Consider the following 12413-nt stretch of genomic DNA (forward strand, 5'->3'; position numbering starts at 1 on the left):
TTCTCAGAAAGATTAATGAAAGATTATTCTTTCTATAGCTACTAAGATACTAATTCTTTCTATAGCCACTTTTCTTCTCTTACCTTTCTATGCCTGGCTGGGACACTGCCCTCCTGCTATTTTCCAGTATGGATGGCTCATCAGCTTGGCTTTTTTGGGGATTGGTTGCTCCTCATGGTTTGTTTATTGCTATTGGAGAAGTGACTCACCATTCCATCCCATAGTAATGCTCAGCTGCATCTGTTATTTCTGCCCATTTGTCACACTTGCTCCCTCAGCAGCTAAAACCTAAGTTTTTGGTTTTTTTTTCCCATATGATGATTGTTCCTTCCTTCTTCTGCCACCTCCTCCTCTTCTTCTTGATTGCCGACCCTGGTCAGATTCTGCTTCTTCATCATGGCAGAAAGAAGAGTCTTACATCAGATGGATATATCTGAGAATTCTGAGAATTAACAACATTAAACCAGTGATTACTTCTCAGGATAAATACATACTCACAGAATTCTAGCGAGTTCTCAGCTTTCCTATGCGTCTCAATCTCTTTATGTCTTCTCTGTCTCCTACTCCATGCAGGATATTGCCAGGGTATATAAGTATGCATGATGCTAACATATATATGTGTTTACACTGAGATCTTCTGTGTGAGAATTCTTGTGGCTATTTTCCAAGTTTTGTGATGATAAAGAATAAGTGGACAGATTATAGTTATGAAAGACAATTTATTATCTGAGCAAGAATAAGGGATGTTGAGGCCCATTGCTGGGGGAAAATGGCCTATTTTAGCAGAGGGTTGAGATTGGAAAGAGCCATTGAACCCCCAATTTGCTCCCAATATCTCTTAAGTAAGATGCCAGAAAGACTAGTAAGAAAATTAAGGATTTGTAGACCAAGATAGTTACAGAAGATTTATGAAATTATTCACTTTAGGTAAATTAAAATCTACAGACCTAGACAGATTATATACCAGTGTGACAAAGGAGTTTGCTGATATAATTTGATTTCCTATCAATCGATAGGGTATCCATTTTGGTAATATTTAGAGAGCATAGGGATACCAAATGTTCCTGATTTAAAAACCAAAGCAAATAGAGAAAATATGGACCAATAAGCTTGATTTGCATAACTGACAAAATTCTCAAATTATTACATTGTGTATGGTTGTTTTTAATATACCAGTAGGAAGTAAAATCAATTAGACAGGAACAATTTATGCTAAACTAACTACATTTTGTAGTTTATAAGGTTGCTAGGTTGATGAATCAAGGCAATGTTATAGCTGTATTATATCTTGATTTCAACAAAACATTTAACAAAGTTTCCCACGACAGTATTATGGAAAAGGTGGTAAAATATGGAACCTTAGGGGGGGGCTGTTTTATTTTTGTCTTTAAAACATCAGTGGCTAGCATAATTCCTTGAACATAGTAGGAACTTAATTTTTGTTATTGTTGTTCAGGTGTTTCAGTTGCATCTGATTCTTTATAACCTGATTTGGAGTTTTCTTGGCAAAGATATTCGAGTGGTTTTACAATTTCCCTCCCCATCTCATTTTATAGTTGAGGGAACTGGGCAAACAGGATTAAGTGACTTGCTTAGGGTCACACAGCTAGTCTGAGTGAGGATTGTCGGAGGCCGGATTTGAACTCAGGAAGGTGAGTCTTCCTGATTTCAGGCCCAGCACTCTGGTCACTGCACCGCCTAGCTGCCCTACAATCTTAATACATGATATCTTATTGAATTGAAGTAATGATAGTGATACAAGATGGCTTCATGAGTAGTATACTAACCTATTTCAAATTATGTTGCTTAGTGGTTCTATATTAACTTGTAGGAAACTTTGTAGTAGACTGCGGCATGGCTTTACCCCATCCAACTTATTTATTATTCATTTGGATGAAGATGAAGAAGGATTTTGGATAGCTAATAGCATAAATGAAAGAATCAAGTTTTAAAATAATTTTGGCAAGTTCAAACATTAGACCAAAACCAAGAAGTTAAAATTTCACAAAGACAAGTCTAAGATTTACATTAAATTAAACTTCAGGTATAGATCAGGAGGTATTTGATGTGACAGAAATGCATGGTAAGGACATCTTAGGGAATTTAGATGACCTCTAAGAAAAATAAATCAGTGGAGAAGGAGAGATTGAAGAAACAAGGGAGAAGTGACATAATTAAACAACATTCAGTGTCTGAAAACAAGGAGTTAACAAGTTCCAAATCTCAGATGGAGTAGTTAAGTTTGGAAAGGAAATATGAAAATGCTTACCAAATATACTACAGCATACAGAAATAAGAAAACATTAGCAGAAGTTAAAATTTTATTGGTAATTTTTTTCAAATATCACATTTAGTTTTTATTGGTAAGTAGTTAGTTGTTTAAGTCAACTTTCTATTAGTGAGCAAATGAAGATCTGGTACATGTTGTTTATGGTGATATATCAGTAACTTTGGACAGTGTTCCCAATTTGCCCATTTTCTGAGTATCAGTACAATTCCTTAAAATTGCCCATGCATGCATCTAATATATAGGAGTGACCCAAATGGATCTGTGATGTTTCCTGCCCTGTTCTGAGCATTGTATCTTAGGAAGGACCTTTATAAGCCAGAGTATGACAGCCAGTTATTTAAAGGATCTGAAGATCATGATATACAAGGATCAGTTGAAGAAATTGAGGGTATTTACACTATGGAAAAGAAGACTTTGTGGGGTGGCAGGGGATGGGTTAGAATTTGATAGCTCTTGTCAAATATATGAAGGCTTGTCACGTAGAAGATTAGTTAGAGGAAAACTAGGAGCAGTGAGTAAGAAGTTGAAGACAGGAAAGTTTAGAAAAAATTAGGGTTAGGGTTAAACTTCACAAAGTTTAATTTGTGAAAATTAAAATAAAATAAAAAGAAAGCTCCCTAACAATTCCAAGAATGGAATAGACTGACTCAGAAGAAAGTGACTTTTCACTAATTGAAGGTAGGCAATGACTGGATGGCCTGTTGTCAGTAATGATGTGCCTAGAGGGATTCTTGTTCAGGTACAGGTCTCTGGCCTACCTTGCACCTCAGAGATTTGTTTATTCTCTTGTCTTGACTCTTTAGAGTTATAGTTATGTGTTGAGTCTAACTAAGCTAAAGAAAAGAAGCCTTAATGTTAGAGTTTTCAATAAACCATTCTAGAGTCTGACCTCTCTTCTCCCAAAGGTGTATATTCTCCCACAAGTCACGCACCCAATTTCCTGAATAATCTTCCTTAACTTTATTGTTTCTTTTTAATGACAAGTCCATTAACACACTTTAAATTATGATTATAGAGGCAGGGGGTCCTTAAATGACCAGAAAAAAAAACAAAAAACAAAAAAACTAGGTAACATGTTTCTCAGACACATTTAATAGTTTCAGTTTTGCAAAGTTGTGCAGAAGTCATGAAGCACTACTGTAGTTGCTCTGATCATTTACTAAAGCTAATATATATCTGTATGAGGAAAATAAAAACAGCTATCAATGAGTTTCAATATAGTCGGGAGCCTCAATGAATCAGCATTTTGATAACACTTATGTTTGCCTTGAAGATTTTATTTGTTAACACTCCACCATAGGTTACAGTTACAAAGAATTATTTTTAAAGCATTAGTTTATTTTGACTGTGGATGACAAAATAATATTTTATGTATAGTTTTACATAATCATTCATGTGTCTTTGAGGTGCTTTGCACTATTAATTAGTGAAAAGAAAGAATCAAAGAGGCCCTATTCACAACAGCAGTGATTATTAGTTTGTAAGGAAAATAATGTGTTGTTACATCTTTCCTTCACCATAAATAGGTGACATAAATAGGAAGGTAATTTTTCTTTTCCTGGGGGATTTTAAATATATCTTCCAGTTGTGGTACTCATTTGCTTTCAGAGCACTCTTCTCAGTCCTGGCAGTGGTGGGAAGTATCTGCTCAACCCCCATTATTTCTGTAGTTCAATCTGGGTTCCCGCAATGTGGAAACAGAAAATGAGCATAGTGAAGGAACTACAGATGTTTCATCTGGAGAAGAGAAGGATCATGTAGGGCATGCATATTATGTGCAGTCAAGTTTTTAAGGGCTGTCATGTGATGGAAAGTTTGTCTTATTCCACTTGCTCCAGAAAGCAGAACCAGAAACAGAGGGATTGAGAAATTGGGGAGAGTTTCCAAGAGGCAATTTTGGTTAATATCAGTAGAAAAAAAAACAAAACAAGACACTTCTAAGATTAGAGCTGTCTAAAAGGAGAATGGACTACTTCAAGAAGACCTCTCACTGGATAATAATTTGTATATCATAGTAGGGATTTTTAGTGAGATACAGGTTGAATTAGAGGTCTACTGAGGGTCTTTCAACTCTGAAATTCTGAGATTTTGTAACTCACTCCAAAGTCACAGGTAGAGTTTATATCAACCTCATTCCCTTTCCTATGTGTCTATGTTATGCTCTTGACTTTTTCAAAATGTGGCTGTGTTGTAGATGTCCACTAGTACTATGAGGTGAGCTGGAAGGCAAGAATAATAAGGAAGCGTGTGTGTGTGTGTGTGTGTGTGTGTCTGTGTCTGTGTCTGTGTCTGTGTGTAAAGTGGTTCTAGTAGCACTATCTTCCACCTAAACTTGCACACATACACACACACAACCTAAGGCTATATGCTCAAACCTAAAACTTCTGTGACTTGAAAGATGATTAATTTTCACAACCAAATTCCTAAAAAAAGTCATTAAGAAGTATAACCCTTGATGTACCACAATTTTGCTTTATTTTGTCTCTAATGTTTTGAGTTGGGTCGACCATTTGTTACAATGAATTTGTAATTGGTATTAGTATAGCTCTTTCGTGATTTATTCTGATATTCACAAAGGTAATAACTCTAGTTTAATAAAGCTCAGTATTTTCCTATTACTTTAAATTGACACTTGCATTTTCTTTAGACTTAAACCACTGGTTGTTTTTTCCTTAACTATTGCTGTTGTTTAGTCATTTCAGTTGTGTCTGACTTTCTGTGACCCTGGGGATTAGATAGGTTTTCTTGGCAAAGATACTAGAGTGGTTTGCCATTTCCTTTTCCAGCTCAGATAACTGAGGCAAACATGGTTAAGTGACTTGTCCAAGATCACACAGCTAGTAAATGTCTGAGGCCGAATTTGAACTCAGGTCTTCCTCACGACAGACCAAGTGCTCTATCCACCACACCACTGAGCTACCCTAGATTCTTTAACCATAGAAATCCCTAGTTCACAATAGAATCAAAGAGAGATTCTTTAAATTATTTTCCACAATTTCTCAGATTTTGCATATGCAAACTCTCATTCATTTTTTGTTGTTAAGAGAGAAAGGCATAGGGTAACAGGGTGGAGGATAATTTGGTCCTTTTCTTAGGACATATATAGATATAGACTCCAGATATGACACCTTGAGCTCTTCATCTAAATGGTCATTTCAACACCAGTAAACATGTAGACGGCAACCTGGTGATAGAAATTGTGATGTGAAATATTAGCATTAATTCTTTCCTTTCCCCCCACCTTGAGGCAGAATGTGGTGGTCCACTGAAAGCTGAATCCAATCCAAGAGATCTCTATTCTCATGCTCAATTTGGTGATAACAATTACCCTGTCCAAGTCCATTGTGAGTGGCTGCTAATGTCAGAACGAGGATCATCAGTTGAATTAAGTTTTCAGACTTTTGAGGTTGAAGAAGAAGCAGACTGTGGCTATGATTATGTCCAGCTCTTTGATGGTCATGATTCCACAGCTCGGAATCTTGGTCGATTCTGTGGCTCAGGTGTAAGTATTGCACAGATGGAAACTGTCCAGTTGCTACCTCCCTTTTTTACTTGCTTTGTGTTTTATAGAGTAATACAAACTTTATTGTCTTATTTTTTTCCTAGAAATGGGTCAGCTGATTAAATGTCCTAATTCATAGTTGAAGTTGACTAAAATGACAAAGTTTAAAGAAAAACCTTAAAATTCTTCCCCCAAAACTCTGTCTTATATTGGTTATTACTGAATTCTGAGAAATTCTGAGAGACTGTTTAAGCTATCTAGTGTCCAGACAAGATCTAAAGTGGAAATAAATTACTGTATGGAATAAAAAATAAAAAGGATAAATGGAAGCAGAACAAACACAACTTTTTAAAAGCTCATTATTAAGTTTAGGTGATCTTTGAAAACAAGAAAAGGGTCAGATAGATTTGTGTTTTCATTATACTTCAATGCTGAAGTCCTACTCTGATGTCTCATCTTGGTATGAAGGTGACCCTACATGTAGACATAAAGCTATGGCAGGTTTTCCCAAGCTGTAAAATCTTTGAGGAAAAATCTTTCACAGACTAAGTCTCTGTTATCTAAAGACGGACTTAGCTGAATTTAAAGAAACTTATAAAAATGTATATTGGCCCCAGCAATTTATGACATCAGTTCATTTAGAGTTGATGAAGTTGCAGTCTGTGTTTGGTGAAGGGAACACCCACATTAATGAAATCTCTGATCGATAATGTAATGAACTGAATTATGTGTTTGATAATTATTGACTATTTTTATTAACATTTTTAAAAATGTATGTCCAATGCCATATTGAGTATTTATACAATAATTTTAATTTAAACATCATCATTTTCATGTTGGTTAGTAATGTATTTAAAATATTATTCAATGGAAGCACTTTAAGATTTTTAAAAAGATTATATACATACTTGACTTTGAAAGTATTTTTTTAAATTTTTAGCTGGATTTCAGAAAAAAGTGGAAAAGAGAAAGAAGGAAACCTTTTAGAGATTTTAGTTGACCCCAAATTCATTTCCACTTACCAATGATGGTAGAAAAACAGTAAGAAGCCTCAGCCTGGTCCTACTTCCTGTATGCATTTGGGCTCAGGAGAAGACTAGACTTTTCTTTAGGTGTCTTCCAAAGGGTACTGAAACAGATGAGGAGCAAACTGTTCCTTCATGAAGCCCTAAATAGAACTAACATTTAGTCCATATTCTCCCTCTCAGAATGTATGTTATCTATACAACTATAGATGTTCTACAGAAGACAAGTTTTAATATCCTCAAATACTGAAAAATGTTCAAATAATTCTCCTTCTCTGGGCCTTTTTTTAAATCTGAAAAATGTGGTGAGCTATTTCAAAGACAATTATAGCCTATATTGGGAATCAAGAGTGGTAGACTTGAATCAGGAAGAACTGTTATTGAAAGCTATTTGATCCTGAGTGAGGAACTTGGTCTTTGTTTTCTCATCTATAAAATGGGAGAATCATCCCAGAATTGTTGTGAGTACCAAGTGAGAAAATAGATGTAAAACATTTTGTTAACCTTAAGCCAGTTATATATATATATATCTACATAGATCTAGATAGATATAGATATGTATATACACATATATGTATATATGTGTATATGTGTATATATGTACATATACACACATACATATACACATATATATATATATAATTCTTTTCATCATCATCATCCCTATGACCTTGGATAATTCATTTTATCCCTATGGTTCTCAGTTTCCTCATCTGTTAAATGAGGAAAATGATCATAATAATTATGATTATTATTATTGCTAATATTCTACAAGCATGGTTGCTGTCAGTCCCCCAAAATTCTCAGTTTATAGGTAAAGTCACTTTTCTGTGGAGATACTTTCTTCTTACCCACCTTAAATCCAAGAAGTCATGTGATGTCTTTGGAATCCAACAGGAAATAATTAGGAAGCCCTAATAGTTCACATTTCTGTAATGTTTTAAGATTTACAAAGTATTTTCCTCACAAAAGTCTTGTCAGTTAGGCTTATGTAAGTATCATTATCCTCATTTTACATAAGCAACCAAGGCTCAGGAAGGTTAAAATTCTTTCCTGAGATCACACAGAGACATCAAAGCTGAGATTTGATCTCAGATCTCTGATCTCCAAGGCCAGAGCTCTTCAACCTCTACCTACTGTGGCCCTTTAAGAAGAGTGTGGTCACCTCATCTGGAAAATGAGAACTTTATACTAAATGATCTCTAAGTGTCCTTCCAAGTCTGATAATGCCATGATTCCATGATCCATTCCTATTTAATATCTCTTCCCTTTTGCATTGCCATTTAATACCCCTTTTGGAATGTGTATTTTTAGTCAAAAGACATTCCTACCAATTTTCTAGTATCTATCAACTTCTGTTGATACTGTCTGATACTAGTAGCAAGATAGAATTAAGCTGCCTAAGAAATATTAACTTACCCACATTGAGGATAAAATTGAAGTACTTGAAGTTTAATTATTTTGAATGAGAAAAAACATAAAAGTAATCTTGGACAAATCACAGATTTTTGGAGCTCAGTTTCCTTATCTCTAAAATGAAACATTCACCTCAATCTCTGGGGAGACTGGGTCATTGCTAGAACACTTTCTACATAGTCTCCAGTCTCATCAAGTTTATGTCCAAATGTGTCATAATTTTTTTGTGACTTTTTTGTGAATTTTTTGAACTGCAAGTTCCTTTTATAGTTCTTAAAAATAGAGACAATCAATGGGTTGAGTGTATGTGCACATACATGAAGTCTGGGGGTAGAGTGGAGCGGAGTCAGAAAGTCATAGCCCCAACACAGAGTAGTAGGTAAATACAATTTGGTAGTATTAGGCCATCGGTATAAGGGATAAGGGAAGGGAAGAAGAAGGGGGAAAGCATTTATTAAACATCTGCTATGTTCCAGGTACCATGCAAATCATTTGTAATTTGATGTCATTTGATCCTCACAATAACTCTGTGAAGTTGGTCCTATGATTATCCCCATTTTACAAAGGAGACAACAAGCAGAGATTATATGACTTGCCCAGAGTCATACGGGTATTAAGTATTGGAGCTGGATTTTAACCCAGGTCTTCCTGATTCCAGGCCCAGCGCTCTATCTGCTGAATCATCTAGCTGGCATCAATAGACTACTCCTTAACCAAGTAGACTCTTTAGAATGACTTCATACTTTTTGCCTCTTGTCATATGCAGTCAACTTTCAAAAGCACAAGGCTATGTGATGCCCACTGGTTTATGTTGAAATCTATTCCATGTACAAAACCATTTTAAAATGGAGTTATTTCCCTACTCAATTGTTCTGGGTCAAATTACAATTGTAATACAGGTAAGAACTTTTTTTAATCTTCAAGCATCAGTTTTGTTATGAAAAAACTGTATTGTTTGTTTTTTAATTTCCAGCCACCTGAAGAAATCTATTCATCGGGAGATGCTATTTTAATTTATTTTCACACTGACGATACAATCAACAAGAAAGGATTCCATATACGATACAAAAGCAGAAAATACTCAGCTACTGCTCATACCAAAAAATAATGCCAAAACCTCTGTGTCCAAAAGAAAAGGAGTGTGCTTGATGGAAAGTATTCCTTTTTTTCTTCTAAAGTTATTAGCATGAAAATTTTCTATAATGAGCTTGAATCAACACAAAACTCAAAAACCCAAATTGTTTCTGTTCCCAAATTGAAGTATTCAGATAGCCCAGCAAAATAGACATGATGGTGATGGTTGGGCTCTGTATTTGACAATATCTGCAAAGCTGGTGGGAGGGGATTGCTTGTTTCCAGGAAGACCAGAAGAGCTTTTGTAAACAACTTGATTTTTGTTATCAATGCCTAGATTTGGAATCAATTCCATTCAGGAAAAGTGACCCTGCAGACTTCTTTCTAACAATTGTTTGGTATCCAGGAGGGAGAAAAACAAGCAAACAAACAAAATATAATTACCACAGGTCACATGCAACCCGATGTACTGTTCTTGTATCTTATTCTAATTTTTTTGGCTTTGTATCCAGGATACAGTGCAAACCTGCAAACCAGATATGTGATATGATTTGACACAGGAAGGTCTTGTGAAGGTGATCTGTGAGTGTTAATTCATTTCTTCAGTGTTTTGAAACTGAAATGTGTCAACTTCATTGTTTTCATTTTTATTCCATCTTACCATATTTGAAATATAACTGATCTTTGCACTATTTTACTTAGCTGACATTTTCACATTTCCTGAAATTTCTATTGTATAATCATTATTGCTAATATTCTACAAGCATGGTTGCTGTCAGTCCCCCAAAATTCTCAGTTTATAGGTAAAGTCACTTTTCTGTGGAGATACTTTCTTCTTACCCACCTTAAATCCAAGAAGTCATGTGATGTCTTTGGAATCCAACAGGAAATAAGCCTTGGGAACAGGATTCTTCATGCTGGCTACTCTCATACAGCAGCTGGTAAAGATGTCCTCACCACTGCTTGCCTCTTCCTTTGGAACATTTTGTGTAAAATTGCTGTTGACATTGTTATATTTGGTTTAGCTAACCAGAAATGACACTGAGTGATAACCAAATGGTAGCTTCTGGACCAATTGTAAGATTTACCCCGTACCCTGAGAGTGAGCAAAGAAATTTTTTGGCGGCTAAAATGATCTGTTGCTGAAAGGGAATTTCTATGGTGCTATGCTATGAACGTTGTTTTTTTTTGTTTGTTTGTTTGTTTGTTTGAAGTTTTAGGCCTTTGAGCCAACAACCTGAAGTTCATGAATGTCTCCCAATGCCTGGCTGGCTTCATTAGAAGACTAAAGACTTTTTAAATGTATCAGTAGATTCTTGTGTTGGCAATACTGGTCCTGTGGAACAAAGACTTCTAATGGCCTTAGAAATCTTGCACATGATCAAATAGATCTTTCTGTAGATATGTCTTTGATTTGATAAATAATTTTGACAAGTTGAACATTTTAATGTTAACACTATGATTTCCAAGAAAAACCATTTCCATGGCTAGAGCATATGATGTAAATATGAAGGCCTGCTTTTGATATAGAAATGTTATTTTAGATGGAATTCTGTGCTTTAAGCCATATGTGATGTTAATGTATATGCCTATGTGTGGGTGTATGTATGAGAGAATGCTGCAAGGGGATGAGAGATGTTGTGTGTTTGGACAGCCTTACCTTCCATGCCAACTTATACTGGAAGCCCGTTTAGCACCTTTTCATTGACAGTTTCATGGGTAAACAATAGGGACTTTTAATCCCTACAGACTCAGTTACAAGGAAGTGTGTGATTTCACTTAGAAGAAATGTTATTTTGATACTCTGTGATGTAGGCTGCTACCCAAAGTAGCTTGGTTTCTGTTACTTGTCCATGAACATTCACTGGCACTAATAAATTAGATTGTTTTTTCTTTTGTTTTTTGTTCTTTTAATTTTTTTTCAAAATTAAAATGTTTGTAGCACCACTGTTCTATAAATTTGTTTATACAAATTAGTCTGAAAGCATAAGCACAAATTTGTTTATACAAATTAGTCTGAAAGCATAAAAATTCTCTTTTCAGGCAGTTGGTCAACAAGAATTTGTTAAGTACTTACTCTGTGGTAGGAATTGTGCTAAGTGCTTGGGATACACTCCCCCCCCAAAAAAAAGGGTAGAAGAGAAAAAAAAAGCCCCTGCTTTCAAGGAGTGTACATTCTAATGAGGGTGACAACATGTAAATTAATAAGTACAAAAAAGAAGAAGGTAATTGGAAAGGGAAGGGCATTGCAGCTGCGGAATAAGTTAGCCTTTCTCATGACATTGTCAAATGTAATTATACTTGATACCTTCAGTGGACTTAAGTATTTTGAAGATGGTCTAATGGAACAAAGTAATTCTAGTATTTCTTCCATAATTTCTTCTGAACCTGTAATCAGATCAAATATAGGTAATTAGATCAAATAGGTAACAAAATATAGTACATATAAATATTTGTATAGGTTTCTATAAGATTTCTATTTGTAATAGTAAATTGAAATGAACTTTGGAAGAAAAACCTAGTACTTCAACATTTTCTGGCATGGCTTCAAAAGTGAAAATGATATCACATAAATCCATAAATTTCAGTACCCCAAATGGCATTAGAAAGGAAATGGTTACCCAATAATTTGGTGTTTGTTGGCCACTCGATTTCTTAACTTCTTTTAATTTTAGCATCAGAGAGGCTACGGGAGTTAGCTGTGGAGTAAGAAGACCTTGTTTCACGTTCTGCCTCTGTCACAGTAATTCTGTGATCATGAGCAAGTTATCTACCTAAACTACTGGTGAACCACTCAATGGCAATCAATCCAGCAACTTTCATTAAGCACCTACTATATACTAGTCACTGTACTAGTTACTGAGGATGCAAGTACAAAGAATTAAACAATCTCTACACACAATGAGCTTATATTCAAAGACTATAAATTGCAGATAAATTGCAAATCAACATTTGTGAAAAGTGTTTCCATATGAAGAGTTTCTAACACTAATGAAATCACAGGTTTGGACAGTTAATATCAGTGATAAGTACCTGGCATCATTGGGTAAAGGTGGTATTCTGATTAATCATGTCTTCTAATTAATAATTACCAAATTGACCACCA

General features: G+C 35.1%; 1 protein-coding gene across 1 annotated transcript in view; it reads left to right on the forward strand.

The window, feature by feature from the left end:
* TLL1 (tolloid like 1) overlaps positions 1-11200 on the forward strand; it is a 333372-nt gene extending 322172 nt beyond the window's left edge. Inside the window, exons 20-21 of the mRNA XM_027866868.1 lie at positions 5542-5792; positions 9207-11200. Coding sequence (XP_027722669.1) covers positions 5542-5792; positions 9207-9341 — 386 coding nt within the window. The 3' untranslated portion in view covers positions 9342-11200. The remainder of the gene's footprint in view (positions 1-5541; positions 5793-9206) is intronic.
* The last annotated feature ends 1213 nt before the right edge of the window (positions 11201-12413 follow it).

This window comes from Vombatus ursinus, unplaced genomic scaffold (assembly GCF_900497805.2).
Source record: "Vombatus ursinus unplaced genomic scaffold, bare-nosed wombat genome assembly UNPS02014784.1, whole genome shotgun sequence".
NCBI lineage: Eukaryota > Metazoa > Chordata > Mammalia > Diprotodontia > Vombatidae > Vombatus > Vombatus ursinus.